The sequence below is a fragment of the Rhizophagus irregularis genome, chromosome 23 (genome assembly GCF_026210795.1).
Source record: "Rhizophagus irregularis chromosome 23, complete sequence".
Lineage (NCBI taxonomy): Eukaryota > Fungi > Glomeromycota > Glomeromycetes > Glomerales > Glomeraceae > Rhizophagus > Rhizophagus irregularis.
The window spans coordinates 1,992,014-2,019,916 of NC_089451.1; the positions used below are offsets into that span (position 1 = coordinate 1,992,014).

Here is a 27,903-nt window from a genome sequence, read left to right on the forward strand (position 1 = left end):
TAAATTTAAAAAGTAAAAAATTTTAAAGGTTTTTAAAACTTATATATTATAATATCTTTATTTTTATTTTTAAATTATTTCAAATTAATTTTTAATTTAATATTCTTCCTTTATTGAAAATTTCAAAGTTTTGGTAATTGGAAATTTTAATACTACTTAATTTTAGTAAAAAAAGTATATAATTCAATTATATTATGTAATTTAACCTTTAAAAATTTCAATGACTAATTATTATTATATTCACTAATTATCTCAAATTTTTGATCTGAAAAAAAAAATGTTAAATTCCTTAATTTCAAAAAATATGAACTTTTCTATACAACTTGAAATTAATAAAAAATAATAAAATAAAATCATTTTAATACTTGTAAATACTTTTTATTATTTAAAAAAATTATTTAATTAGGGTTTTGCTGTCATTAGTATGATATATAAGGAAGACAATAGGATTTGCCTACTAAAAAAATTTCAAGTTCCTAGAATAATAATATATATAGAGATGATAATCACCACTGGTGAGGTTTAATATACAGTCAGACCTCCATAATTGCACATCTTTTAAGACCATATGTATAATTTTCAAAATAGTGCATTTAAAGAGAATGTGCATTTATAGAGGTAAAATAATTAAAGATCATATAAGCTTGGAACTGGTGCATTTAAAGAGGGTATATATAGTGAGTGCAATTATGGAGAGTGCAATTATAGAGGTCTGACTGTATTATTTATTATTTTACAAAAATACATAATATAAATGCTTTATGTTTCTTATATTTATTAATGATATTTTTATTTAAAAACTAACTTGTTAAAATATGCTATACTGTATAAATTAAATAATAATAATATAAAATTTTAACCACTAATTAATACATTTCAATTTATTGCAATTTATAAAATATGATAAAATAATAAAAAAAATAAAGCAATCCTAATAAAAAAAAGATATTAGGATTATTATAAATTGCACAAAATTTATGATATACATTTGATGAACTAATATGCACTATGGGCTGTTATGCAAAAAATTTCGCAGAGATCAGAAAATCGGAGATTATCGATAGGCAAATTAGGTGTTAATCATAAACTTTTTAAACATTTATTATTTTTCAGTTTAATTAAAATAAAAAACATCGTTTTGGTAAAATACACAACGCATTTTATTTTTGATTTCATAAAGATTAATGTTTCAAATGTTAAAAGTATTTATTGGTAATTCATATCATGCCTCAAATATTTCAAGTAAAAAGCTTTATGCAAATTGTCACTAATCTGAATTTATATTGGACAATTTATGATAATTCTTTAAATCAATGATTGACAAATAGTATTTTTTGTAAATATTGTTTGCAGATACGGGAGATAAAAGTATTGGTTAAATTATTTTAATTAATACATTTGTACCTGCATATATTAATTTAAATTTTTCTTCTCGGAGGCAAATCATTACGGACAAGTTTTTTATCGATATTAAAAATATTTTCTCACGACTCCTCAATATAGTCCTTTTTTTCCTGAAAAACCAAAAATAATTAGGGGAAAGATAGGAGTGCCCGAGTGATTGGAATAAGGGAATCTCACTAAAAATTTGATTGTTTGTTTTTAACCATTTGGTCTCACGCTCATGTCATGCATGTAAATAATAAGTCATTGAATTTTTGTTCTTAGGTTATGTTTGAAAGAAAAGTTAAAAAACATTATTTCACATGTAATATTGATCCTATTCGACCATAGTAAATCCCGACTTCCTTAATTACGAATCATTATTTCCAAAAAAAGATATTGATATTAAAACAGGAGACGAATCATTTTTTTTTTATAATTTCATTTATTATTATATAAATACTTTCCCATTCAACCACTTGAAAAAAAAAATTCTCTTCAAATTATTCATCTTTATTATTTATTACTATGGATTATAATAATAATTCAGTAGAAGGATTTTGGGGAAAACCAACTTCAACAGGTAAAAATTATCCTTTTTTTTTTTTAACCAACTACATTTTCTCTACAATAAATCACTAAATTGTAAAATTGTATTCACTGTACAATAAATAAAACAGTCGGTAAGTTCATATTTAATTTTTTTTTTTTTTCTCCTTTCTTTTGAATTGATTAATAAAATTTTCCCATTTATTGATTAATAGATTGGTGTGAAAAAAATTATGATGTTACACATTATATTGCAGAATTCTTTAATACATTATCATCACTTTGTATGATAAATGCTGGTATATTTGGCATGATAATGCATTCTAAAGGATTTGAATTGCGTTATACTATTGCATTTGTTTCGTAAGTGTCAATAATAATAATACCTTCCTTCCTTCTCACTGAGATTGTTAATTCTTTTCATTGAATTCTTTACCGACTTCTTTCCCATGAAAATAATAATAGTATCATTGTGGTCGGAATAGGATCAATATTATTTCATGGAACATTATTATTTTCATTACAATTGTTTGATGAAATACCAATGATGTTTTGTGTATTGATACTTTTATATAATTTGGTCGAAAATAAATCACAAAAGAAATTTGGTATTTGGTTTCCAACATTATTGATCTGTTGGGGTGTTGCCATAACTTCTGTTATGATTGGTTCTGGTAAAGAATATGATAATGAAATTATGCAGGATATAGAATTTTACGTATTTCAAGGTAAAAAAAGCTTTTTTTTTTTCTTTCAAAATTTTGATGTGGCGCAGTATAATTAATTTCTTTTTTTCTTTCATCATAAATCTCATGAAGGAACCTTTGTCATTACTTCAATAATTGTTTATATATATACGATATTGATCGTATTTAATCCTGAGGGTGATCCCTCTGTTACTAAACTTTGGTTATTAGGAAGCGCAGTATTTTTATTTGGTTATATTGGTTGGCATATTGATTTACATTTTTGTTCAGTTGTAAATCAATTACCTCTCTCTATACCAAATCCTCAATTACACGCATGGTGGTAAATATCAAGTATTTCTTTTAAAGAAAGCATTTTTTTTTTTTTCTTTAAAAATTTTTCTCTTCTTTTTTTTAACTTTTTTTCTATTCTTTTATTTTTCGTAAAAATTTATAGGCACTTGACAGCATCTTATGGTTCATATATATTATGCGTATTGGTTTCTTATGAAAGAACAAAAATATTAGGTAAAAAACCTACTCTTAAATGGATTTTTAATATTTTACCCTTCGTTCGATTACCGGTACATAATACAAATAAAAATAATGAAAAGAGATTATTTAAGAATAAAAAAGAATTATTGTATGATGATGAAAATGAACAACTAGATGAAAAAGTTCCTTTATTAAAAGATGAAAATTAGTTAATTTTTTTTAAAAAAAAGGATAAAAAGGAATGAGAAGAAAAAAAAAAGGAAGGATAATAGAACGTAATTATTATTTTTTCTTTTTTAACTTATTTTATTAATAGAGGAAAAGTATATATCATAATATTTAAATTTATTATTTACTTAATATAGCAAGAAATAAATTTATCAAAATAAAAGAATAAACCACATGCTGAATAGCATTTTACATATATAAAACAAGTGAAACTCATGAAACTCAATAAGTTTTTTCTCACATTATTAAAAAATGAACTAATCGTATAATAAACACTACCTGAATTATAAAAAAAGGGACGATTAATTTATTAAGTTATTTGATAAACATTTTTAGTCATTATAATGATCATGTTCCAGACCATCTGCAATAGATCAGCAGCTCGCGACCCCGCGGAGTTACGATAATATTGGTTTAGACCATACCACCTTACGATACCTTACGATATCCATGATAAAAGCCGCTACAGTTCCGAATTTGGGAACATATAAATTAATAAATTTTGTACTACATTACGTAACTTAATTTTCCGATCGATCACATAATCCTAAACGAAGTTTTTTAATAAATTTCTCCAAATTTTTTGACAACTCATTCGAGATTTAATGAGATAATTTAGAACTAGGTAAACCAAACCAATATCCTATTTTTGTAAAAAAAAAACAAAGTATATAAAGCCACGAGAAACGAAGGGATTTAATTGAACAAGAACAAAGCAAAAAGTTACAGGCTTAGACTTTCCCGCCTTAAAGTATTTAAAGTATTAAGTTGTGTAACAATTCAATAGTAATCGTACGATTTCATTTAAAAATATATTCTAGATCTTAAAGTATTTTAATTTTGTGAGGATGAAATATTTTATATTAAATAATTACAAAAAGCTAATTATAATGTTAATAAGTAAGTACCCCTACAGTTTATTCATTTCATCTATTGTATTTTTAAAACTATTAAAAAAATATATATAGTTTATAATAAAGAGCAAGAAACTCTGTGGAAGTACAACTTAAAACAAGTTATAATCTTAGCATCAGGAAATATTGTTTTAATACCTGTTTAAAAAAAAAAATGTGACCCGTTTTTTATTGCGGTTAATTAAACAACGCAAAGACACAAGGTGGAATGATGAATAAATGTTCACTACCGAAACCAAGCCTTTATTTTTTTTTTGATGATAAATTAGGTTTTTACCGTATTATAGATCTATCAAACCGGATATAAACAGGATAAAACGTGGGATCAGGATATAAAAGGATTCATCCATTTGAATTATTTTCGAATTGAATATTTTTATATGCGTGTCTTTAAATATGAAACTGTTTCAGCATTCAAAACTCAATTATAAAACTATATCCAATTAAGGAAATGGAATTTTTTAGATTTTTGATTAGAATTTAAAATTATTTGTAGAAAAGATCTTAAGAATACAAAATACTTACTGTAAAAAGATCCATAATGATATTTATTTCTTTCTTACAAAACAATTTATACTTAGCGTAACTAATTTTGGAATTTGGAGGAGTTGTTCTTAGAGGAATTAAGTTTCTTATGCAGTGTAATTGATCTATTAACAACATCTAACATATATTATCAATTTGGTCGATGGTTTTTTCATATGATAAATGCACGATATACTGCAAGGAGAAGAATTTTTCTTTAATTTCTAAAACGCGTCGCTTATTTTATTTGTAACAATGTTTTTTTGTTTCGAAATTTATCGATAACATTTTTAATGTATTCATTATAAATTCATATTTATTACGAGAAATTTAATTTTTTTTTTTAAAAAAAAAAATTAATTATTATTAGTAATAAAAAAAAGTGGTTATACAAACTAACTAGATCGTTTCATAACAATATAAAGCCCTTATATTTTTTTATTTTTTTTTAGAACAATTTTAAACAAATTTAAAATTTAATTTGATGATGTAATTTACTATTTATATCTTTTTGGCTAAGCTAAATTTATGAGAGAATAAGGAAATTTATTTTGTATTACCCGAATAAATAAAATCCCGATCATGCATTAGCCTATATCTAATTTCAGTGATAAGTTAAATTAATGAACATGATCTTTAATTAGAATCCTATTTATTTTTGACTTGTACCATTCATATTCCCCTGTCCGTAAATTTCTTTTTTTATTGAATTTTCATGACTTCGCCCCCTTTTAATTAAATTTATGTTCTAAGAATCGTACGTTCAATCGCGTTTAAAAAAAAATAAAATAAAATAAAAAAAAAAATTCGTTTTGTTGTTCATGCTGGGTTACCAAGGCTGTAATCAGATAATTTAATTCGCGTCCCTTCAAATTAATTTACAGTATTACTATTTAATAATAAATATAATAAATAAAACTTATATATATAGTAATTTACTTTAACAATTACAATTTAAGTTGACCAACTTGTAATACCAAACAGTTTTTTTTTTTTTTTTGCGAACGAGCAAACAACCAGCTACAACATATCTAAATATATCATATTATTGTATATATTTAAATTATACATGTATTAGGATTTATTACTTGCACGTCTTTGCTTTTTAAACAAAAATTTTCGTTCTACAATTTTTTTCTCTATTACTCTTTTCCTTTCTTCTTCGAACTTTCTTTCCTTTTACTTATTAATAATAATATATATGAAAATTATAATTTGGAAATAGAGTAATAAATAATAATAATATAATAAAAAAAAAATAGAGAAAAAACAAGAAAGTTTTGTTCGTTCTTAAAAAAAAAACCATAACCTTTGAAAAAAACATTTGTATAGCAAAAAAAAAAAGAAGAAAAAAGAATTAAAAAAAAAACAGATACCCTTTTTAATATTTATTAATTAATTAATAATTTCCCTACCCCCAAAAAAAAATATTATAATAATAATATAATATGGGGAAAACAAAAAAGAACCATGGTTCCGAGCAATCAGGAACTTCATCTTCGGTAGATGACAAGGTCGACTTAATACAACTATTATCTAATACAACAACTCCAACGGAAGACGATATTGTTTCCACATTACAAGCTCGTTTTAAACATGACTTACCTTACACTAGACTCTCTTCCTCTTCTTTAGTTGTAGTAAATCCTAATAAAAATTTGGGTTATATGAGCGATGCTTCAGCTAAAGAATATGCTGATCAATGGTATAAGGATACATCTGGTAATAAGTCAGCTTTACAACCTCATATTTATGAATTAGCTGCTAAAGTTTATATGCATATGAGAAGAACTGCTGAAGACCAATCCGTTATATTTAGGTAAATAAGTAAGGTGATCTTCATGATCGAAAAGATTTAAATGATAATAAATATTTTATTAATTAATTTTTATTATAAATTTATAGTGGTGTAACTGGATCTGGTAAGACAGCTACTCAAGGTCATCTTTTACAACAATTATTACTTTTATCAACTCATACAAAAAAAGAATCAAAAATTGCAAATCAAATTCAAAATGCTCAAATAATTCTTGAAGCTTTCGGTAATTCAAAAACTCAACAAAATATTAATGCTTCGCGTTTTGGAAAATATCTTGAATTACAATTTAATGAGCGTGGTAGAATTGTTGGCGCAAAAACTCTTACTTATTGTTTCGATAAAGCAAGAATTACTGAAATACCTTTGGATGAAAGAACTTATCACGTTTTTTATTATTTATTGGCCGGCGCCACACCCGAAGAAAAATCACAATTTCATTTATTAGAACCTCATCAATATAATTATTTAGCTCAATCAAAATGTTATAAAATTCCTGATGTTGATGATTCCATTCAAATGGATGATTTGAGAGCTTCACTAAAGATCCTTGGATTTAAATCAAGAACTATCGGTCAAATATTTCAAATTCTTTCTGCTATTCTTTTACTTGGAAATGTTGAATTTGTTAGTTATGGAAAAGCAAAAGATGAAGCTGCAACTGTAAGAAATCATAATATTTTAGATTTAGTAGCTCAATACCTTGGTGTACCAGCATTTAAATTAGAACAAACATTAACTTATAAAACAAAATGTATCGGAAAAGAATTATGTACCGTATTTTTAAATGCTGAAGCTGCTGTTGAACAACGTGATGCTTTGGCTCGTGCTCTTTATTCCATTTTATTTACTTGGATTGTTGAACATATTAATTCAAAATTAATTCAATCTGATGAACCTCCAAATTTTATTGGTTTATTGGATCAACCTGGTTATCAAAATTTTACAAAAAATTCTTTTGAACAATTTTGTTTGAATTTTGCCACTGAAGAAACACAAAATTTTGTCCTTCAACAAATTTTTGATGATTCTGTTGGTATAAATAATGAAATAATTCAAGATGGTATTTCTTTACCTAATATTACTACAATGGATAATAATGGATGTGTCGAATTATTACGTGGTAATAAATCTGATAATGCAAGAAATAGTTCAAGTTCTTCAGGATCTACAAAAGTTATACGTGGTGGATTGATTTCTGTATTGGACTCTGAATGTGCTAAAGTTCAAAGTGGTGAAGGAGCTTCTGATGATTCTAAATTACTTTCCACATTAAAAAATACTTTTTCGAATCATCATTCATTTGTTAGTAATCCTAAAACTTCTTCAAAATCTGGTGCATTTGGTATTAACCATTTTGCTGGTTCAGTTACCTATACTGTTGATCAATTCATTGATAAAAATTTGGACAATTTAGGTCCTGATTTCATCAACTTATTTAATGAAACAAATAATTCTTTTATTAGAAAATTATTTAATGGTCCTGCTTTAGCAATTGAAAGTCATCCAAAGAATGAAAATACTGTTGTTAAAGCTCAATTACCCACAAAACCGATGAGATCTCCTTCTGTGAAACGAAAGAAAAGTAATGCTGGTGGTTTAAGTTCGAATAAAGAAGGTGATAAAGTACCAGAAAGTGAAAAAGATCAAAATAATTTAAAGAATAAACAAGTTACTACTGTAACAATTCAACTTTATTCTACTCTTAACCAATTAACTGATACTTTGAAAGAAACTAGAATGTGGAACGTTTTTCAAATACGTCCAAATGATGCAAATGAACCTGATTCATTTGATTCGAAACGTGTAAAATCACAAGTTAGAAGTTTCTTAATTCGTGACATTATCATAAGAAAACGTATTGAATATACTTCTCAATATACTTTTGAAGATTTCTTAACACGCTACGAAATGATTCTCGCTTCTCTCAATTTGGACCCTTCTAGAAATCCTCGACAAAAAGTTGAAGCTTTTGCTACCATAAGTGGTTGGAGTGAAAATCAAATTGCGATGGGTAATAAATATGTTTATCTTTCTTATTCGATTTGGAAAGGATTAGAAGATTCATTAAGAGCTGCTGAGAAAGAGGAACGTGCCAAAACTAAACAACTTAAAGATGATGATAGCTTGGTTAGTGGTCCAGCACAAAGAGGTTTTAACACAGCTTCTGTTACAAGTTCTGCGGATCGTTTATTACCAAAGAGTGGTACTGCTAATTATTCTAGTAGTGAAACAGGTTATTTTGAAGATAGTCAAAGTTATGTTGAAAGTGAAGATGAATATTCAAAAACTGGGGGTGCTCAATTTGGTGAAGATGAGGAAGGAAGTATGTGGGGAAGTGAATGGGGAGGTAAAAATAGTGAAGGTCAATCACCCACAAGAAATAGAGATGTTGAAGCAAACAATGAAAAAGAAGAAATTGAAGAAATCCCAACCACTAAAACTAGAATTTGGTGGGTTCGTTTCGTTTGGTTGTGTACATGGTGGATCCCATCATTTCTTCTTTCTTGGATTGGTAAAATGAAACGTCCCGATGTACGAATGGCTTGGCGTGAAAAATTTACCCTCTGCCTTATCATTTTCTTTCTTTCGGCTTTTATAATCTTTTACATTATATTTTTTGGAAATTTGATTTGTCCTAATAAAGATAAAGCTTATAAACCAGAACAAGTTGCAACACATCAAGGTGATGATGATTTTTGGGTTAGTGTTAGAGGTAAAGTCTATGATATTTCCAAATTTCACAAGACAGATCATTCAAGAAATCCAGCCTTTACTGCAGGATTAACAGATATGCAACCTTATGGTGGTCAAGATGTAACTTATATGATCCCAATACCGTTGGGAGAACCGGATGTTTGTGGAAGTTTAATTAATAATCCAGCACTTATATTCGTCGATTATTCCAGAAATACGACCGGTCAAGTTCAAGGAGCAAATTTACTAGTCCACCAATCTGGTGTACGTGCACTTTTAAAAAATTCAGCAACTCTTACAAACGCTAGATGGTATTGGGATAATTTCCTAGTTGCAATGAAAGCTAATAATGGACTTAAAGCTGATGTTGTCTACTCTAGAAAGGAAGTTGCAGATCAAGCTGATCAAGGACGTAAATGGGGAATTATAAACAATAAAATTTATGATTTAACATTATATTTTGCTACAGCTGGATATAATCAACAATATCCTGACAGACCACAGAATCCGGGAGTTCAAAATTTCCGTTATTTTGATGACGCCATAGAAACTTTCTTCGATAAACAACCTGGAGGAGATTATTCTGATAAATTTAATGGCAAAGCCTTGGATGAATTTCTTGATCCTGTCAAAAAACAACTTTCTTTTCAATGTTTAGAAAATGTCTTTTATGTTGGAAAAATTGATTTTAGGGATTCATTTCAATGTCAATTCAATAATTATCTGTTGTTAGTAGCTGCTTGTGTTATGTGTTCAGTTATTCTTGTTAAATTTTTGGCTGCATTACAATTGGGAGCGAAAAGAAAACCCGAAGATCATGATAAATTTGTTATTTGTCAAGTTCCTTGTTATACGGAAGGTGAAGATTCTTTGAAAAGAACAATGGATTCTTTAGCAGCACTTACTTATGATGATAAACGTAAACTTTTGTTCTTAATTGCTGATGGTATGATTGTCGGTTCCGGTAATGATAGACCTACACCAAAAATTGTTTTGGATATTTTAGGAGTTGATCCTAAAGTAGATCCGGAACCTTTAGCTTTTAAATCTGTCGGTGAAGGAATGCAACAACTTAACTATGGTAAAGTATATTCTGGATTATATGAATATGAAGGACATGTTGTTCCTTATATTGTCGTAGTTAAAGTAGGAAAACAAGAAACAGAAAGATCGCGCCCAGGAAATAGAGGAAAACGTGATTCACAAATTATTTTGATGGGATTCTTAAACAAAGTCCATTTTGATTTGGAAATGACACCATTGGAATTGGAAATTTATCATCAAATGACAAATGTTATAGGAGTTAATCCAAGTTTTTACGAATATGTACTTATGGTTGACGCTGATACCGAAGTTATGCCAGATTCTCTTAATCGTATGATATCCTGTATGTTGCATGATGGCCGAATTATTGGAATTTGTGGAGAAACAACTTTGATTAATGAAGAAGGATCTTGGACAACTATGATTCAAGTTTACGAGTATTATATTTCTCACCATTTGGCTAAAGCATTTGAAAGTTTATTCGGATCAGTTACTTGTCTTCCAGGATGTTTTTGTATGTATCGTATAAGAACTCCAACTAAAAATAGTCCTTTAATTATATCAAGTGCAGTTATTGAGGAATATTCGGAGAATCATGTTGATACTTTACATAAAAAGAATTTATTATCTTTAGGAGAAGATCGATATCTTACAACTTTAATGATGAAACATTTCCCTCAGTATAAGATGACTTTTACACCTGATGCTTTGTGTAAAACGGCAGCACCGGATCGGTGGGCTATTCTTCTATCTCAACGTCGTCGATGGATTAATTCTACTATTCACAATCTTATGGAACTTATGTTTTTACCTGAAATGTGCGGATTTTGTTGTTTCTCGATGAGATTCGTTGTTTTCATTGATTTGTTTGGTACTCTCATTTTACCATCTACAGTAGTTTATATTATATATTTGATTTGGGCGGTCGCAACAAATAGACAAGATTTACCAACTATTGCACTTATAATGTTGGCAGCTGTGTATGGATTACAAGCAATTATATTTATATTAAAAAGACAATGGCAACATGTTGGATGGATGATAATTTATTTATTGGCTTTCCCATTGTTTTCATTTTTCATTCCAGTTTACTCGTTTTGGCATTTTGATGATTTTAGCTGGGGTAATACACGTGTCGTTCTGGGTGAAAAAGGTAAAAAACAAATTATTACATCTGCAGATGAAGAAAAATTCGATGAAAAAATGATACCAAGGAAAAAGTGGGCAGATTATGAGCAAGAATTGTGGGAAGTTAATACAGCTGAAAGTCATGAATCAGGATTTTCAAAACGTAGTGGAGCAAGTGGTCAAAGTTATAAAAGTAAAGGAAGTGGGCGTTATAATGATAATGCTTCGCAATATGGTGGAAGTCAATATGGTGGTGGTGGTAGTGTATATGGCGGTAGCCAATATGGAGGTGCTGATTATTATAGGGATACAAATTTAAGTGCTCCGGCTGATAGAAGACCGAGGTCAAGAAGTCCCGTACCACGTTATCCTTCATCTGAATCTAATAGAATGAGTAGAGCTTTTAGTAATTCTGGTGATGACATAAGAAATTCACCTTTACTAGCGAGAGATTTGGAATATAATCCACCTTCCAGACCTATAAGTTCATACTCAACTGATGGTGGTCCAACTGACGAAGAAGTGTTAGCTGAAATTAGACAAATATTACAAACAGCTAATCTAATGAGCATCACGAAAAAACAAGGTATGTATATAAGTATTATAATTATTATTATTATCAGAAAGATTTTTTTCCTAACGCATTCATTTATTCTTTTCTATAGTTCGAGAACAATTGACTACAGTATTTAATATGGACATGACATCAAGAAAAGAATTTATTAATAATAGTATAGAATTGATTTTACAAGGTAAACTTTAGAGAAAAAATATATATAAATTTAATTTAGAAAAACACATTAATTGTAATAATTGAATGCAAATTTTTGGGATGGAATTATTATTATTATTATTATTCATTATTTTTAGGAAATGTAGTTTATTTTATTTTATTTTTTCTTTTTTTTTAAAAAAAAAGGAAAGGAAAAAAAGTAATTTTTTTTATTAATAATACATTTTCTATTAATATTATTGTATTTTGGTATTTAGTTTTTTTAATAATTTAACAAATAATAAATGAAAATAAAAAAATCGATTTGATTCGATTGAAATTCAAAAGTGATATACTGTATATTACTGTATAATGAGCTTACTGCCTATGGTAAAAAAAAAAATTATAAATAATATTAAAGATGTATAAAATATTATTTATTTATTATTATTAACTTAATCATCATTATCAGAATCCGATCCATATGCACCTAATAAAGCACCTAGTGAATTAGAAATCTTATTTGATGAATTAGGATCAATGTTTATAGTGGTACTAGTGGTATTAGACAAATTTGAAGATTCAACTTTTATGGGTGATGATGTTGTAGAAGCCTGCTTCCTTTTCTTAACAACTACTCCAAGTTCAGATCCGGGACGTTTTTGTTTTCGTTTGGCTAACGATCCTTCCTCATCATTTTTAGCATTAGAAGAAAATTTTGGTAAAAGTAAAGACTTTGCAGAATCAGAGAGCAATTGCTTTAAATCTGGTTCATCGTCATCGGCAATTCTTTTGACAGAATCACCATCAACATTATGAAATATAGCTTTAGCTAATTTACTATCCTCTTCTTCTAATAATTCTTCTTGAGATTTTTCTTTAACGATATCTTGATCAACTAATTTGTCTAATAAAGCATCAGCATCAACTCTTTCGTTTCTCGCATTTCTTGTTCTAATTTCATCTAATGCGTCCAAAACATCCATTTCTATTTTTGAATCAATAGTACGATTTTCTAAAGCTTTCATTGGGTTATTTTCTTCCTCCAATTCTTTTAATAATTTACTTTCTTCTCCTGCTAATCTCTCTTCCCTCCATGGTTCAAAATTACGTTGTGCTCCATGCTCTGCTACGTAATCTGTATTCTTTGGATCAGTCTTAAATGTAATTTCCGCTGAACATCTTGGACATTTTATATAAAATCTGAATATTTTTATGGAATAATAGGTTTCCCCTTCTACAGTTTCTTTACGCGCATTAAATTTTTTTCCTTTATATATATATTCTCCACACGTATCACATCTCATAGCGTACGGTGTCATGAGTCGAACCTTATGCTGAGCATCTTTAGCTTGTTTTCTCCTCGGGATAGCTAGAATTAAAGATTATTTAATGATTAAAAATAATTTAAAAAATCATAAAGACACTGAAAAAAAGACACTTACCAGCTGGATCAAAATCTGGAGGAAAATATTTATTTAAAACTTTACTGTTTTTTAAATAAGGTAAGGTTAGTTAAATTGCCCAAAAAAAAAAAAATTTAATTGTTTAAATTAATAATTACCGTTCACTCATTCTTTAAAATTGCAAGTTAAAAAGTTAGATTGTTGTGAATTCGTAAAAAGCGTCGTAAAAAAAAATTATAAATAGATACAAATTTAAATTTAGTTAACCAGAACTTTATTATGGAGTATTTATAGTGACGTTACAAATAAGTTTAACATTATGCATAGTACCGGTCAAATAAATAAATAGAATCTCTTCGGACATAATTCGGCCCGGCATGAATTTATAATAAAAATGTCACATGTTAAACGGATTTTTGATCAGTTCATAAGTATGGGCAAGAAAATTACAAAATCAGTTTCAGTTCCTCAAAATTGGCCTTCTAATATAACCTATCTAACCTCCAATGAATTTTTTCCTCCTTCGATAAAACCCCCAAACCCTTTTGCATTCCCTCTTCCAAAATCAAAACATCCAAATAATCCATTCACATCATCACATTTACTCCCACTTTCTACATCTCCTCCGATGCCAAATCCCAATGTCAGAATAAAGAAACTACCAGATGATCATCCTGTTTATCCTGGGTATGGATTATTTGCTAACAAAGATCTTAAAAAATTTAATCTAGTCGTTTGTTATACTGGCAAAGTTACAAAAAGAGAAATTGGGGGTGAAGAAGGAAGTGATTATGTATTGGGATTTGGCGATGAATTTTGTATTGATGGATATAGACAAGGTAACATTTCTTAATTGCCTTTGAATAACACATGATTTGACTTCCTAGAATTAATCTTTATGTTTAGAATTTTTACTATTTGCAAGCGATCAATATAACAAGACTTCATTTAATTCATAGGGAGCGAAGGCCGCTTTATAAATGATTATCGTGGTATTCTTCAAAAACCAAACTGTATATTTCATGAATTTATTGATATACAGACAGGTGAAATAAAAATGGGCGTCTGGGTTTGTTCAGGTACAGAAAAAATTAAAAAAGGACAAGAAATTATGGTTAGTTATGGGAAAAGTTTTTGGAATAGTAGAGGATTATTACGTTCGTGACCTGGTGAGAGGATTTTTCGTGATTTGTGTAACGTGTGCGCAGATCAATAGCTATTCATTGTGACACATTAAGACTTACCTAAAACCGAGCCTTGTACGCTGAATTTATTCTAAAGGTTCATAGCGCATTAGTAAACTTACTACTTTTTCACGAGTTGTTTTTTTCCCAATTTTAAATAGCCTTTTTGTTATTTTGCTACTTATATTCCTATAGCTGTATGACAATCATTTAGTGACACTCAAAAATAAATTTATTCTACTTATCCGTGCTTGTTTAATTAAAACTTTCGTTAAAATGGAGGACGGCATGCTTATTGACTCAACAGATCCAGCACAAAGTACGCTCACACAAAACTTTCAAGCTATTGTGAGCAATACTCAAGTGGTGTTAGACTGGAAGTGAGTAGTTTATTTTTCCTATTGAGAATATTGGGAATACTTTTTATTTATTTATTGTTTATTTTTTATTAAACCGGCCAAAAGATATGAGATGAGACGACAAATGCAGGAGATTCTTCCAGGGTTGTTTCTTGGTCCTTATTCTTGTTCAAAAGATCTTGAGCTATTACAACAAAATGCTATAACACATATTGTATCAATTCGCGATTCATCAGAAAAAAAGATATTACGTCCAAGATTTCCTGAACATTTTCAGTATTTTGAAATTGAAGTATCAGATTCTCCAAATGAGAGATTGATTCCCCATTTTCCACAAGCAAAAGCATTCATTGATAATGCACTTTATAACGGAGGTAGAGTCTTTGTTCACTGTAATGGTGGAATCTCTAGAAGTCCCGCTTTCGTGGTCGCATATGTTATGGAAACTGTAAAGATGGACTATCAACAAGCTTATAGTTATGTTCAAAACAGAAGATTTTGTATGAACCCAAATGAAGGCTTCAAAGTCCAATTAAAGGTATTATTGTTAGTGCCGGATTAGTCTATTTGTAAATATTTTAATGAATTATTTTTTAAATTTATTTCCTTATTCAAAGGAATATGAACCTATATATTCTGCAAGGGATTCAATTAATGGACACCAATACACGCCAGGAGAAATGGAAAGACAAGCCGTACGAAGACCTGCACCTGATGATGATGATCCGTAAGTTAGTTCTTGGGATTAGAAAAATATTAAATTAAACTATTTTTAACTTTTTTTAAAAAAAATTACCAATTAGGAATGAATTTGAACTTGCAAGAAGAGCGCCTGCATTTCATGGAGAAACAAATGTACAGAGGTGAAGTAAAATTGACGTTAATTAAAACTTTTAATTTGTTTACATTGTGAACATATGATTATTCATAAAAAATGTTAATTCCATCCGCGAAAGTTATTGTGCATAATACATTTTATTATCTAACTTATAGTATTATCTAAAGAGATGTGAATCTTTTTAAATATAAAAAATATCACTTGTAATATAAAATATTTTTTTACATTTATTTTCTTTCTATTATTATTTTTTTTTTATTTAGTATTATGCACATGAGTACCGAGTTGTAATTCAAAGTGGGATAATAATAATATCGGGTTCAACCTGGCAACAGGTTTTGTAGATCTTTTTTTATATTTGAATAACTGAGAGAGACAATTTTCAGAATAGAGTTGATCATACGCGGTATCATATATTCATAGGAAATTATTATTCGATATTTTATTTCCATATATTTTTATTTTTATGATATAAGCTTGTCTTTCAAAAATCTATTAACCATGTTTGATTACTATTTTTTAATAGGTATTCTTTTTTTTGATTAAAAAAAAAAATATTAAATTTTTTGTATTAAAAAAAAAATGGTAAATTTATATATTAAAAGAAAAAACGTTATTAAAAAAAAAATGTCAAAAGTCTCTTAACTTACATGATTACACAAATTTAACAAAATAAATAATTAATATGAAGTGTTTAAATAAATAGTTTAATTAATTATTTATATTCCATCTTTATTAATAAATAATTGGAATTAAAATATCAATTATATAAATTTTATATAATATAAATTATTAATATTTTAAATACTTATAAATCTATTTTTCTTAAAACTATTTTTTATAAAATTATCCAACTAAAAGTAGAAATAATTGAATTTATTTATATTTAAAAGAATAACTAATATGTTAATCTTTATATTCAATCAAATTATTTTTTGTACTTTCATTTTTTTTTTATTTTATTTTTTATAGTATGGCTGGGCCAGGTTTTATTAAAATTTGAAATCATACAAAATTACAAATATGAGAAAACCGTCCACTCCTGCTGTGCAATGGGAATCTCCAGGCACACTTGTATCAAATGATACTTTGCACCAATAAGAAATAAAAAGAAAAACAACAAAAACAAATGAAAATAAAGGGAAACAGTCAGTAACGAAACCACCCTGCAACTACTACACTCTTAAAATTAGGTCCTACTGATCATTCTATATGGAATTTCTTAAGATACTCCTAATTTTTTTAGCATTGATTAAATATCAACAGTTAGTTTGTTGATACCGTCTAAGCTCTTATCATTTTTCTTAACTCGCTTAGTCTTCTTATGTTTCTTACTTGACTGTGTTGTATTAGTAGAATTCTGAGAGACCTTAAAATCGTCATCTTGTTTCACCTTTTGATGGCAGTTCCTTCTTTACTTTATTTAAGTTAGGTAAGTTAGGGATATACATCAGTAAATTTTCTGGACCGTAGTTCTTTAAGGATTCCTTAAATTGTTCCAGAATCCTTAAGAATCTGGCAATTTATAGAATCCTTAAAAATCCTTAGATAAATCATAAAGATCCTTAAGGATTCTATAAATTGGTAGATTCTTAAAGATTCCTAAACAAAAATCTTTAAGAAATCCAAGAATTTTTATTTTTATTTTTATAATATAGACAAAAACTGGAAAAAATAAAATAAAAATTAATATTGTATTATGTGTATCACATGATAATCTTACCAGCTGATAATCTTACCAGCTGATCTTTTTTTTTAATTAAACTTTCACTTCTGTCATTATCTAAATTTTTAAATAAACTTTCATCTTTCTTTCATCCTTATCCTCCTTCTCTTCTTGCCTTTCCTTTTCCTGTCCTTTATCTTCACCCATTTTTTTCCTCTTTTTACAAAATCCATAACAAAATGTTGAGTAATGTTTTGCTATTTTTTTTTTAGTCAGCACTTGGCAGGCAGATTCTGGTAAGATTTTATTTTTATTTCATCAGTAAATTTTTTGAGGTGTAGATCTTTAGGGATTCCAAAAATCTCATAATTAATGAGGATCCCTAAGAAACCTTTCCCACCAGCAAGGATTCCCTATTGAAAGATTTTTATAAAATCCTTAAAGATTCCAAGTTTTCTATTAAGGAATTCTTAAAGATTTAATTTATTTATTTTCTTTATCAAAATGTGTATACAAAGTGTAAAAATGCATATATTGACATAAAAAAATATGTATAATAATATATTTTAGTTAATAAACATGTTTATTACATTAGTGATATTACTAATAATATAATACATATAATACATGCTAATACTATTCTTTTAAATCAACTATTTCATTATCATAATCAAAATCATCCATATACTTATCATCAATATAATTTAAATAATAAATTCCAGTAATTTGTTTCAAAACTTACAATCCATAAGGAGCCTAAGCTGATATATACAAAAGAAAAAAAGATTAATTAAAATTTTTTATAAAATACAGTCAACTCTCTTTATAGTCACACATTTGGGACAGTCCATATTTGGTGATTATAAAGAGATGTGACTATATAAAAAATTTCTTATATTTGTATATCATAATTCCGGCCAAAAATTAGCATAATTTTAGCCAGAATTATACTTAAAACTTTATTGTATCGTAACTTCGCCAATATTAATCGTAGAGAGATGATCTTACCGCCATTCGATTCGTCTTGATGAGACGGTTCTAATGGTATAAAATACGTCGAAATCCAATCACTAGATTAATTTTCGAAATTAAAAAAATATTAATGGTTTTTGTGTAATAACTCTACCAATATTGATCCTAGAAAGACGATCTTACTACCATTCGATTCGTCTTGATGAGACAAATCTAATGGTATAAGATACGTCGAAATCCAATCACTAGATCAATTTCCAAAATTAAAAAATATTAAATGGTTTTTAAGTAATAACTCCGTCAATATTGATCACAGAGAGATGAGCTTACCACCATTCGATTCGTCTCGATGAGGCGATTCCAACGAGCTATAAATCGTCTTTTTACAATCACTAGGTACTGAGAAATCTAGCAAAATGTTAAATGGCGCAGTAAACGTAAATCAAGAAATATTATAATGCCGATGTTTAACATTTTGTTGAATAACTCGTCAGCCAGTGATCAGAAAAGGATAAAACTTCCATGAAAGTAGGTGCTCTCTAAAGGTCGTAAAATAAATTGAGTACCAGTATCATGCAATGGATTAAGGATGAGTAGGCGGCGTGTACCTAGCTTCAGATCAGCCTAAAATGGCTCGATGGGGGATGTCTTCTACATGGTGCTGTTACCTGAGGAATTAAGTACTCGGTTTAATGGTTGCCTATTGAAGATGATAGGACACAGACCCGAGATTAGTCTCATAAGAGGCAATGGGTGGTCTGGCCGTAAACAATAGCAAGTTAAAAGCGTATAAAACTATGGTCGTTGCGGTTCGATTCCTATGACCACGGAAATAAAAAGAATTTTACTGCGGACGCTACAACCAATAGCGTGAAGGTACAGGGATTAGTGTAGTTGGACTGCATCATGGTGAATTAGTGTGTACGGTTAGGCCGCACATTTCAACTAAGGGTCGGCTGTCCTTCTAACGTTCCCTATGAGGCCATTGGCATGTGCGCAGTCCTGTCCTTGGGGTCACTACTATACCTTGGGAGGGGACTTCCTATCCGGGTGGTCACTCTACGATACCGCTTGGGGTCAGTAATGGCTAGATGGTCGTCTAACAGATGGTAAAGCTGAGGGTGCAATGTCTTAGTGGTAGTTAAACCTTCAGTAGGTCTTAGACCAACCAAGGTGTTTGTGCACAGAACAGGTAGCATGGCTATGGGGTTCGATTCCCTACTCCTTGGGTCCTGGTTGGTGATCCCTGGTGGTTGATACCCACCATAAGGGGTGATCCTGGACAGATGCCTGCTACTTATGTCCGTGGTCGCTCTAAAAGTATACCACTTGGGGTAAACAACTGTACTATCGGTGCTAGGTAATCGCGGGCTATAGTGGCCTTTGAGTGAGACTTAGTACCTAAAATGGTGGTATGGAAGGGTACTAGATGATTGATGTTACCTGTCGAAAATCCTCCATGAAAGTAGATGCTCTCTAAAGGTCGTTAAATAAATTGAGTATCAGTATCATACAATGGGTATAGGATGAGTAGGCGGCGTGTACCTAGCTTCAGATCAGCCTAAAGTGGCCCGATGGGGGATGTCTTCTATAGTGGTGCTGTTACCTGAGGAATTAAGTACTCGGTATAATGGTTACCCATTGAAAATGATAGGACACAGACCCGAGATTAGTCTCATAAGAGGCAATGGGTGGTTTGGCCGTAAACACTTGCAAAAGAAAAGGATAAAACTATCACCATTCGATTCGTCTCAGTGAGACGATTCTAACAAGCTATGATACATCTTTGCACGATCATTAGATGTCAAGTTATTTAATATATTCTTTATATAACTGTGATTATAAACGGTTCTTTTTAATATAAGATTTTTGAGGATAGGTGTGATAGTGACTATAGATAGATTGTGACTATATAGGATAGATTTTAATAATAAAGTGTTTTGAACATTCAACTTGTGTGACTATATAGTAGAATATGACTATAACGGGAGTGACTATAGAGGGAGTTGACTGTATTTAACATTAAAAAAAACAAGTTTTGCAACTTACTGGTTGAAGAGTACAATCTACAAAGAACTGAAGTTGATATTTACAAAACTAAGAAAGAAAGAAAAATTATTTTAAATAACAATTTAAAAAAAAAAGCTTTAAGCTTTTAAAACTTTTTAATCAAAGAATTTAATTTAAAATCAACTGAAACTAATACTTACAAAAGAAAAAAAAAAATTAATTACACAATAAAATTCGATATAATAGAACCATCCGTTTCATTGGTAAAATTTGTCAAAAATCCGTTATATCAAGAATTCTGTTTTATCGAGAGTAAATTAATTATACGTTATGATAATCCATTCTAAACCCAATTCCAATATATAGTCAACCCCTGTATAATCACAACATATAAAATTCCCCTTTATAAACACACCATATTTTAGCCCAATGTACTAATAAAAGGACCCCGGATATCTAATATAAAGGTCATAATGGACTTTTGGCCAAAAACACCCCTTTTTGCTGAAACTCAAAAAATCGTTTTTTGTAAATATCTCAGCATCCAGTAATTCAATTTTAATGAACTTTTTTTTTATTTTGTAGCCCTCATTTAGCTCTACAATTTAAAAAAAAGTTCATCAAAATTGGACCACTGGGTGCCGAAATATTTACAAAAAACGATTTTTTGAGCCCCTGAAAAAGTGGCCAATCTGCCGAAAGTGTGACTTATGACCTCTTTTGGAGATATCCGGGATTCTCTAATAAACATATTAGAAAACTTCCTCTATAGTTATAACATATGACTTTTTTTATAATCACACACTTTTTTTTCAGTCCCGAGGGGTATGACTATAAAGGGGGCTGACTGTCACAGGTCGAAAAGTGAAAAATCAGGCACCAATCGGTCACCAATCAGGTACCTGATTGGTAACCGATTGGTGCCTGATTGGCATTTTTACCAAATACCATCACCAATCAAGCAGTTTGCTAACTTTTGATCCAGTGATCAGAAAAGGATGAAATATAGCTCATTGGAATCAGCTCAATATGACGAATCTAATGGTAGTAAAATCACATTTCTAGGATTAATACTTGATGAGAAATTAAGTAAAATATAAAAATAAAAATGTATCATTTATATTTTATTTAATTTTTTATTAACTATTAATCCTAGAAATGCGATTTTACTACCATTAGATTCGTCATATTGAGCCGATTCCAATGAGCTATATTTCATCCTTTTCTGATCACTGGATCAAAAGTTAGCAAACTGCCTGATTGGTAATAATATTTGGCGAAAATGCCAATCAGTCACCAATCAGTTACCAACCAGATACCTGATTGGTGACCGATTGGTGACTGATTGACACAGGTCGAACAGATGTCATTGTCACAAAATTTGCCTGGAATTTTTCTGGCAAATTGAGAATTATCCCGGTAAATTGGGGTAAATTGTGCTTACAATTTTGGGATAATGGAGGTCTTACAATTTGGCAAATTTTGTCAAAATGGCGGAATTCCTACAGAATTCCTAATTCAAATGTTGAGAAATTTTTCAGTAAATTATCATTAAATTGTGGGAAATTTTAGGCAAATCTTTAGTAATGATATGCAAATGAAGTGCAAATTGTGGTGAATTTAGTTAAATTTTTAGTAATTTTATGCAAACGTAATGTAAATTGTGGTGAATTTTAGGCAAATTTTTAGTAATTTTATGCAAACGTAATGCAAATTGTGGTGAATTTAGTTAAATTTTTAGTAATGTTATGTAAACGAAGTGCAAATTGTGATGAATTTAGTTAAATTTTTAGTAATGTTATGTAAACGAAGTGCAAATTGTGGTGAATTTAGTTAAATTTTTAGTAATGTTATGTAAACGAAGTGCAAATTGTAGTGAATTTAGTCAAATTTTTAGTAATTTTATGTAAACGTAATGAAAATTGTGGTGAATTTAGTTAAATTTTTAGTAATTTTATGTAAACGTAATGCAAATTGTGGTGAATTTTGTTAAATTTTTAGTAATTTTATGCAAACGAAATGCAAATTGTGGTGAATTTTGTTAAATTTTTAGTAATTTTATGCAAACGTAATGCAAATTGTGGTGAATTTAGGTAATGCTATGCAAACGAAATGCAAATTGTGGTGAATTTTGTTAAATTTTTAGTAATTTTATGCAAACATAATGCAAATTGTGGTGAATTTAAGTAATGCTATGCAAACGAAGTGCAAATTGTGGTGAATTTTAGGCAAATTTTTAGTAATTTTATGCAAATGTAATGCAAATTGTGGTGAATTTAGTCAAATTTTTAGTAATTTTATGCAAACGAAGTGCAAATTGTGGTGAATTTAGTTAAATTTTTAGTAATGTTATGCAAACGTAATGCAAATTGTGCTGAATTTAGGTAAATTTTTAGTAATGACGCCAAATTTACCAAATTTGAAATAAAAATTGTCAAAAATATTACATATATTTTGATATTTATTATATAATCCATTAATATCCCTACATATTCTTCCTACACCCTTACTGTTCTTTTTCTTTTTCTTTTGAGGTTCTCTTAGGAACATTATCATGAATATGTTCCTGTTCTTGGGACGATGGTTTGGATGATGATTTTTTATTTGTTTTTTTCGATTGATCACGCATGTTGTCAATAACTTCCTGCAATTCATCAAGTGCTTCGTTGTTTTTGTTTGTGGATTTTTTATTTTTTGAAATTCTTTTTGATGATCGTGTTTGTTGAGAAGTTTTCCGTGATGATAGGGGTTTTTGCAGTGGTAATGGTGGGGTTTTGGAGGATTGTTTAGATCGTTTGTTTGATCGTCATCCCGATGTCTGTGATAATGACGTTTCCTTTTGCTCCAGCTTGTTTGCCTCATCCTCACCCTCTTCTTCTTCATCAGATTCAGCATTTATATCTAATTTATCGACGTTGAGACCTTAAAAGAAAAATTTAAAAAATTTTCTAAAAATTCCGTTCCATAAAAAAAAAAGAGAACGGTAATACTCAATTACCATAACTTTGTTGACTTTGTTGACTTTGTTCCTCCTCTTCGCTCTCCGATTCCGACTCATCATCTGATTCTTCGTCAATAGATTTATGGACTGAGGGAGATTCTCGCTTTCCATCTTTAAGTGTCCACCAAATTAAATTTGGTGGTGCTTTCTTATTTTTCCAAAATTCATCTTTAAGGATACGAGGACGTACTCTCTTATTTTCTGGAAAATATTTTTCCACGTACTCGTCAATTGAATGTAGAAGGTTCGTTAACTAAAAATAAACATGTATTAGAAATAGATAAACTTCTGTTGTTTTTGAGGTTTGGCATTTTTCCAAAATTTGAAAGTATGCAAGGAAATTGATATGTCGAGATTTGGCGAAATCAGAAGCACCAATCATGTATTGATAAAGACATTTTAGTGTCACTGCACATAAACAAAATGAATTGTTTGACTTACTTCATCAGATCTCCATGATAATTTGTAAACAAAAAGGTTTTTGCGATCTGTGGATGCGTTTGGATCATTCTCCGGATCACTCTCTTCAGGAGAGTGGTATTCGTTCTTGTTTAATATTTCATTAATATTCTTGATCCCGCATTTTTTAAAAGATTTTCAATAATCGGAGTAATTCTTCATGGCTAATGCGCCTTTCATTCTTCATTCCCGTTTCTGAAATTAAAATAACTATTATTAATTTTCAATATTACCTAAAAATTTGGAACTTGATTAACTTACTTCTGATAAACGGTTGATTATATGGCTCATTATTTTTTTTGTTTTATTTCTGCCTCATTAAGCTGGCTTTCTTTCCATTTACGTTAGCCATTTTTATGCAAATCTGAGAACACATCCCGAACTATACTTAATGTTGCACGAATACCATGTTGTTCAAGAAGTGATTGGATACGAGGGATCAGATCCTTTTCCAATTGTGGTGCAATCTCGCTGAACTTCTTCGTATAATCAATGGGAATTTCATCGATTTTTGTGCTACGAATTAGAATTTTAATTTCGTTCTATAAAATGAAAATTGATAAAATTAATGAGTTTAAACGTCACATAAATAATAAAAATATACCAAAACAAACTTTTATTTCTTTTCGATGCTTCTTATTATATTGTTTTTGTGCTGTCTCTTGCAACGAATGTAGATCTTTTTCAGGGATATATTCCTCATTGTCTTGTTTATCAAGTTCATCTTCGTCATCGTCATCATCAACCTGAATATATTCTACTTGTCAATTTTGTCGTGAACGTTCTTGTGAATTCAGAGAACGCTCCAGCATTCTCGTTATTTGCCCGAACCCAGTGGACATTTGTTCTTGAATTGATGACATTCCCCGTTCAAGTCGTGAAATACGTTCTTAATGTACAAAAAAAATAGTAATTTTTAAATTAAGCTTGCTATTTAATCAAAATTTTGAATGATCTGCCAAATTATCTGCCAAAACGTAAATTATACCTTCAGTATCCAGACTTGATGACCTATTTAATCGATTACGATTGTGTATTTGGTCGATGGATTCAGCTGAATTTAAGTGTGATAAAGAGTGAACTGTCTGAATGCCCTGTCCATCATAAGAAGCGTCGATGGATAAAAGAGAATGTAGTGTACGAGTACGACGCGTTAACAAACTTCTTTTTTTGGTCATTATCAGAAAAGAAATGAAGTAAAAGTTAGAAATGTGGAAAGAACGAACGTAAAATTGAAGAAATGTAAAGTAAAAAAAGAGTTGAGTAAAAAAAAAATTAGAAAGGAACAAAAATAAAATAATTTGAAAATTGTAAAGACGATTTTAATGTAAAGGAACAAAAATTGCAAAATCGACGTTTGTATTGTAAAAAAAAAAATCACTTTTTATATATTTATTCCAATTAAATATTTTTTTCGCGTAATTGTTTGAAATAATTAAATAATTTTTGAATTGTTCTATTTTGGTTATCGCTGATTTTGGAAAATAGTTAAATAGTTAAATGATTTGAATTGTTCTATTTTGGTTATCGCTAATTTTGGTATAATTAAGATTAATTTGGAATTTAATATATAAATTTAGTCAAACAAGGTTACGAGGAGTATACTGAAAGTTAAATTTATTGTTATCGCTGATATATTTAAGTATATAATTAAGAATAATTTGGCTATAAAAAGTTAAACAAAGAGTATACTGAAAGTTAAATTTTATTGTAGATCTGTTAAAATATAACATATTTACTTTCGATTATATATTGATCTACAATTGATGTATTGATGTTTGAAAAAAATATACAATTGATGTATTGAAGCTCGAAAAAAAATAAAAATGTATATACAATTGATGTATTGATGTTTGAAAAAAATAAAAATGTATTGTCTGATTATTTATTACAGCGAAATGCTGATATTTTGGTTAAATTCACATTTTGTAAAATTAAATCAAAATTTAAAAAAATGATGAATGTTAATGAAAGACGCGTTAAAATAAGAACTAAAGAAAAATGTTATTGTAATAACACAGGTCGAAAGATGCCAAATCAGTCACCAACCAGTTAACAATCGGATACCCAGTGTTGTACATGGGACATGTCCCGCCAAAATTTTAATGTTCCGGACATTGTCCCGTCCATGTCCCGTCCACATCCCGTCCAAAAATTGTCCAAGTTTACAATTTGTCTTATCAAGACAGCACCTAATGGGCTATAATTTATAATTAAGATCACGTGATTTTAATGTCCTAATATCCCGGACATTGCTAAAATCTTTGGACGTGTCCTGGACTGTCCCGTCTAAGGTTGCTTGTCTAAACCTCTTCAAAATCCTACGATTAGTTTCATCAAAATTTTACTATAGATTTATTATAGTTTCGGCAGAGTTTCGGCAGTTTCGGCATTTATAATAAGTTTCGGCAGTTTCGCTTTTCTCCAAAGTTTCGCCAGTTTTTTAATATAATTTTAATATAGTTTTGGCAGAATTTTGCTTTTCGGCGAAACGCCATCTTGCATAAACCTCTAGGTTTCGGCAAGCAACCTTAGTCCCATCCCGTCCTGTCCATGAACATGTCCCGTCCCTATGACAACACTGCGGATACCCGATTGATGCCTGGTTGGTAACTGATTTTTACAATTTGATACCAATTGGGCTGCCCGATTGATAGTTGATTTCCGCCAAAATCTGACAACAACCGGCTATCATCCGGGCTGCCCGATTGGTGACAAATTGAAAGTCAATTGATGGCCGAACGATGGTCAATTAATGGTCAATTGATAACCGATTGATGACTTATTGGATTTGCTTAATCCGACAGCAATCAGACAGTATCTGATTAATGACCGATTGGTAGCGTATTAATGACCGATTGATAATGTATTGATGACTGATTAATAGCTAATTTGTAATAGCCGATTGGTAAATGGACCAATAATCGGTTTTATCGGTTTTATAAAATGATTATGATGCACCTATTTTATTTATTATATATTTATTTACACATTATTAATTACAAATTATTAAAAACAATGGTTTTAATTCCAGCCTACATGCGCTTTATTAATTACAATTTACAATATATTCAAAAATTTGATTGTACAATCATAGTTGTAAATATAATTTATTTCAAATGGGACTTATATCAATGTTTACAATCATAATAAAAAGTAATATGATTAAGCGAAAATTGGTACGTTTTTGTTTCTGATTGTTCTGATTGCTAAGAACAGGAACGAATTTAAAAATAAAGAATTAAAAATGTTATACATTAAACGAACAAACAAGTTATTAGAAATAAATGGGGATGAAATCTTGCTTACCAAACTCCTAACGAATGTCCATCAGAAATCGAGTTTTCTGATTACTGAAAGTAGGAACAGCTTAAAGACCATCATGTTAATCATCGAATGAAGATCAGTTTCACTCACCTCTAATGAAATTCGTCAAAATCGATAGATATACAATTCGTTTTTAAAAATGAAATAAAATATGGTTCATTTCTGATTTTTTGAGAAATCTTGCGAATTAGAATATGAATAAAGGCGTACATTAATCGATCAATCAACATGAGCAACTATTTAATAAAGAACCGCTGACAAATGCAATAATTAATTTTCGCTCCTCGGCACAGTACTTCTACATTTCGTCAGAAATCGAGTTATCCAATTGCTGAAAGTAGAAGCAATTTAGATCTGACCGAAAAGTTAATTATTGACACGTTAAATATCTCAAACGAATTGTGCTAAGAATGAACTCACCTTTAATAAAGTTTGTCAAAATCGATAAATACACAATTCGCTATTGATCGCAGAAAATATGTCGGTAGGGTGAGAATCGGCAGT

At 29.3% G+C, this 27,903-nt stretch overlaps 6 protein-coding genes across 7 annotated transcripts; 3 read left to right on the plus strand and 3 right to left on the minus strand.

Moving 5' to 3' along the window:
• Nucleotides 1-1,911: 1,911 nt before the first annotated feature.
• Nucleotides 1,912-3,527, plus strand: OCT59_015414 (uncharacterized protein; the record flags this gene model as incomplete). Its single annotated transcript, XM_066139983.1, has 5 exons — nt 1,912-1,966; nt 2,148-2,295; nt 2,398-2,660; nt 2,751-2,961; nt 3,076-3,527. The coding sequence occupies 5 exons, from the start codon at nt 1,912-1,914 to the stop codon at nt 3,320-3,322; spliced, it is 924 nt and encodes a 307-aa protein (XP_066002806.1). The 3' UTR covers nt 3,323-3,527.
• Nucleotides 3,528-5,780: 2,253 nt separating this feature from the next.
• Nucleotides 5,781-12,530, plus strand: OCT59_015415 (uncharacterized protein). 2 transcript variants are annotated; one of them, XM_066139984.1, is made up of 4 exons: nt 5,781-6,599; nt 6,686-12,051; nt 12,131-12,217; nt 12,336-12,520. In XM_066139984.1, exons 1-4 carry the CDS (start codon nt 6,229-6,231, stop codon nt 12,374-12,376), a joined length of 5,865 nt encoding a protein of 1,954 aa, XP_066002807.1. In that variant the 5' UTR covers nt 5,781-6,228; the 3' UTR covers nt 12,377-12,520. The 2 variants fall into 2 exon arrangements, with proteins under 2 accessions (XP_066002807.1, XP_025189123.1); XM_025312737.2 differs by having other exon boundaries at nt 5,810-6,599; nt 12,131-12,530.
• Nucleotides 12,531-12,632: 102 nt separating this feature from the next.
• OCT59_015416 (uncharacterized protein) lies at nt 12,633-13,752 on the minus strand (the record flags this gene model as incomplete). Its single annotated transcript, XM_025331034.2, has 3 exons — nt 12,633-13,549; nt 13,623-13,666; nt 13,742-13,752. The coding sequence occupies 3 exons, from the start codon at nt 13,750-13,752 to the stop codon at nt 12,633-12,635; spliced, it is 972 nt and encodes a 323-aa protein (XP_025189124.1).
• A 264-nt stretch (nt 13,753-14,016) lies between these two features.
• On the plus strand, nt 14,017-16,255 carry OCT59_015417 (uncharacterized protein; the record flags this gene model as incomplete). The annotated part of the gene is made up of 7 exons (XM_066139985.1): nt 14,017-14,422; nt 14,543-14,697; nt 14,963-15,147; nt 15,232-15,664; nt 15,744-15,853; nt 15,930-15,989; nt 16,228-16,255. 7 exons carry the CDS (start codon nt 14,017-14,019, stop codon nt 16,253-16,255), a joined length of 1,377 nt encoding a protein of 458 aa, XP_066002808.1.
• A 7,163-nt stretch (nt 16,256-23,418) lies between these two features.
• On the minus strand, nt 23,419-24,363 carry OCT59_015418 (uncharacterized protein; the record flags this gene model as incomplete). Its single annotated transcript, XM_066139986.1, has 4 exons — nt 23,419-23,534; nt 23,611-23,866; nt 24,055-24,183; nt 24,334-24,363. 4 exons carry the CDS (start codon nt 24,361-24,363, stop codon nt 23,419-23,421), a joined length of 531 nt encoding a protein of 176 aa, XP_066002809.1.
• A 53-nt stretch (nt 24,364-24,416) lies between these two features.
• On the minus strand, nt 24,417-25,250 carry OCT59_015419 (uncharacterized protein; the record flags this gene model as incomplete). Its single annotated transcript, XM_066139987.1, has 3 exons — nt 24,417-24,614; nt 24,687-24,832; nt 25,061-25,250. 3 exons carry the CDS (start codon nt 25,248-25,250, stop codon nt 24,417-24,419), a joined length of 534 nt encoding a protein of 177 aa, XP_066002810.1.
• Nucleotides 25,251-27,903: the final 2,653 nt, after the last annotated feature.

Coding starts and splice junctions, on each gene's coding strand:
- OCT59_015415 (XM_066139984.1), top strand. CDS start 6,229: ATGGGGAAAACAAAAAAGAACCATGGTTCCGAGCAATCAGGAACTTCA. Junction 12,052..12,130: donor GAGCATCACGAAAAAACAAG/GTATGTATATAA, acceptor TCTTTTCTATAG/TTCGAGAACAATTGACTACA. Junction 12,218..12,335: donor TATAGAATTGATTTTACAAG/GTAAACTTTAGA, acceptor CATTATTTTTAG/GAAATGTAGTTTATTTTATT.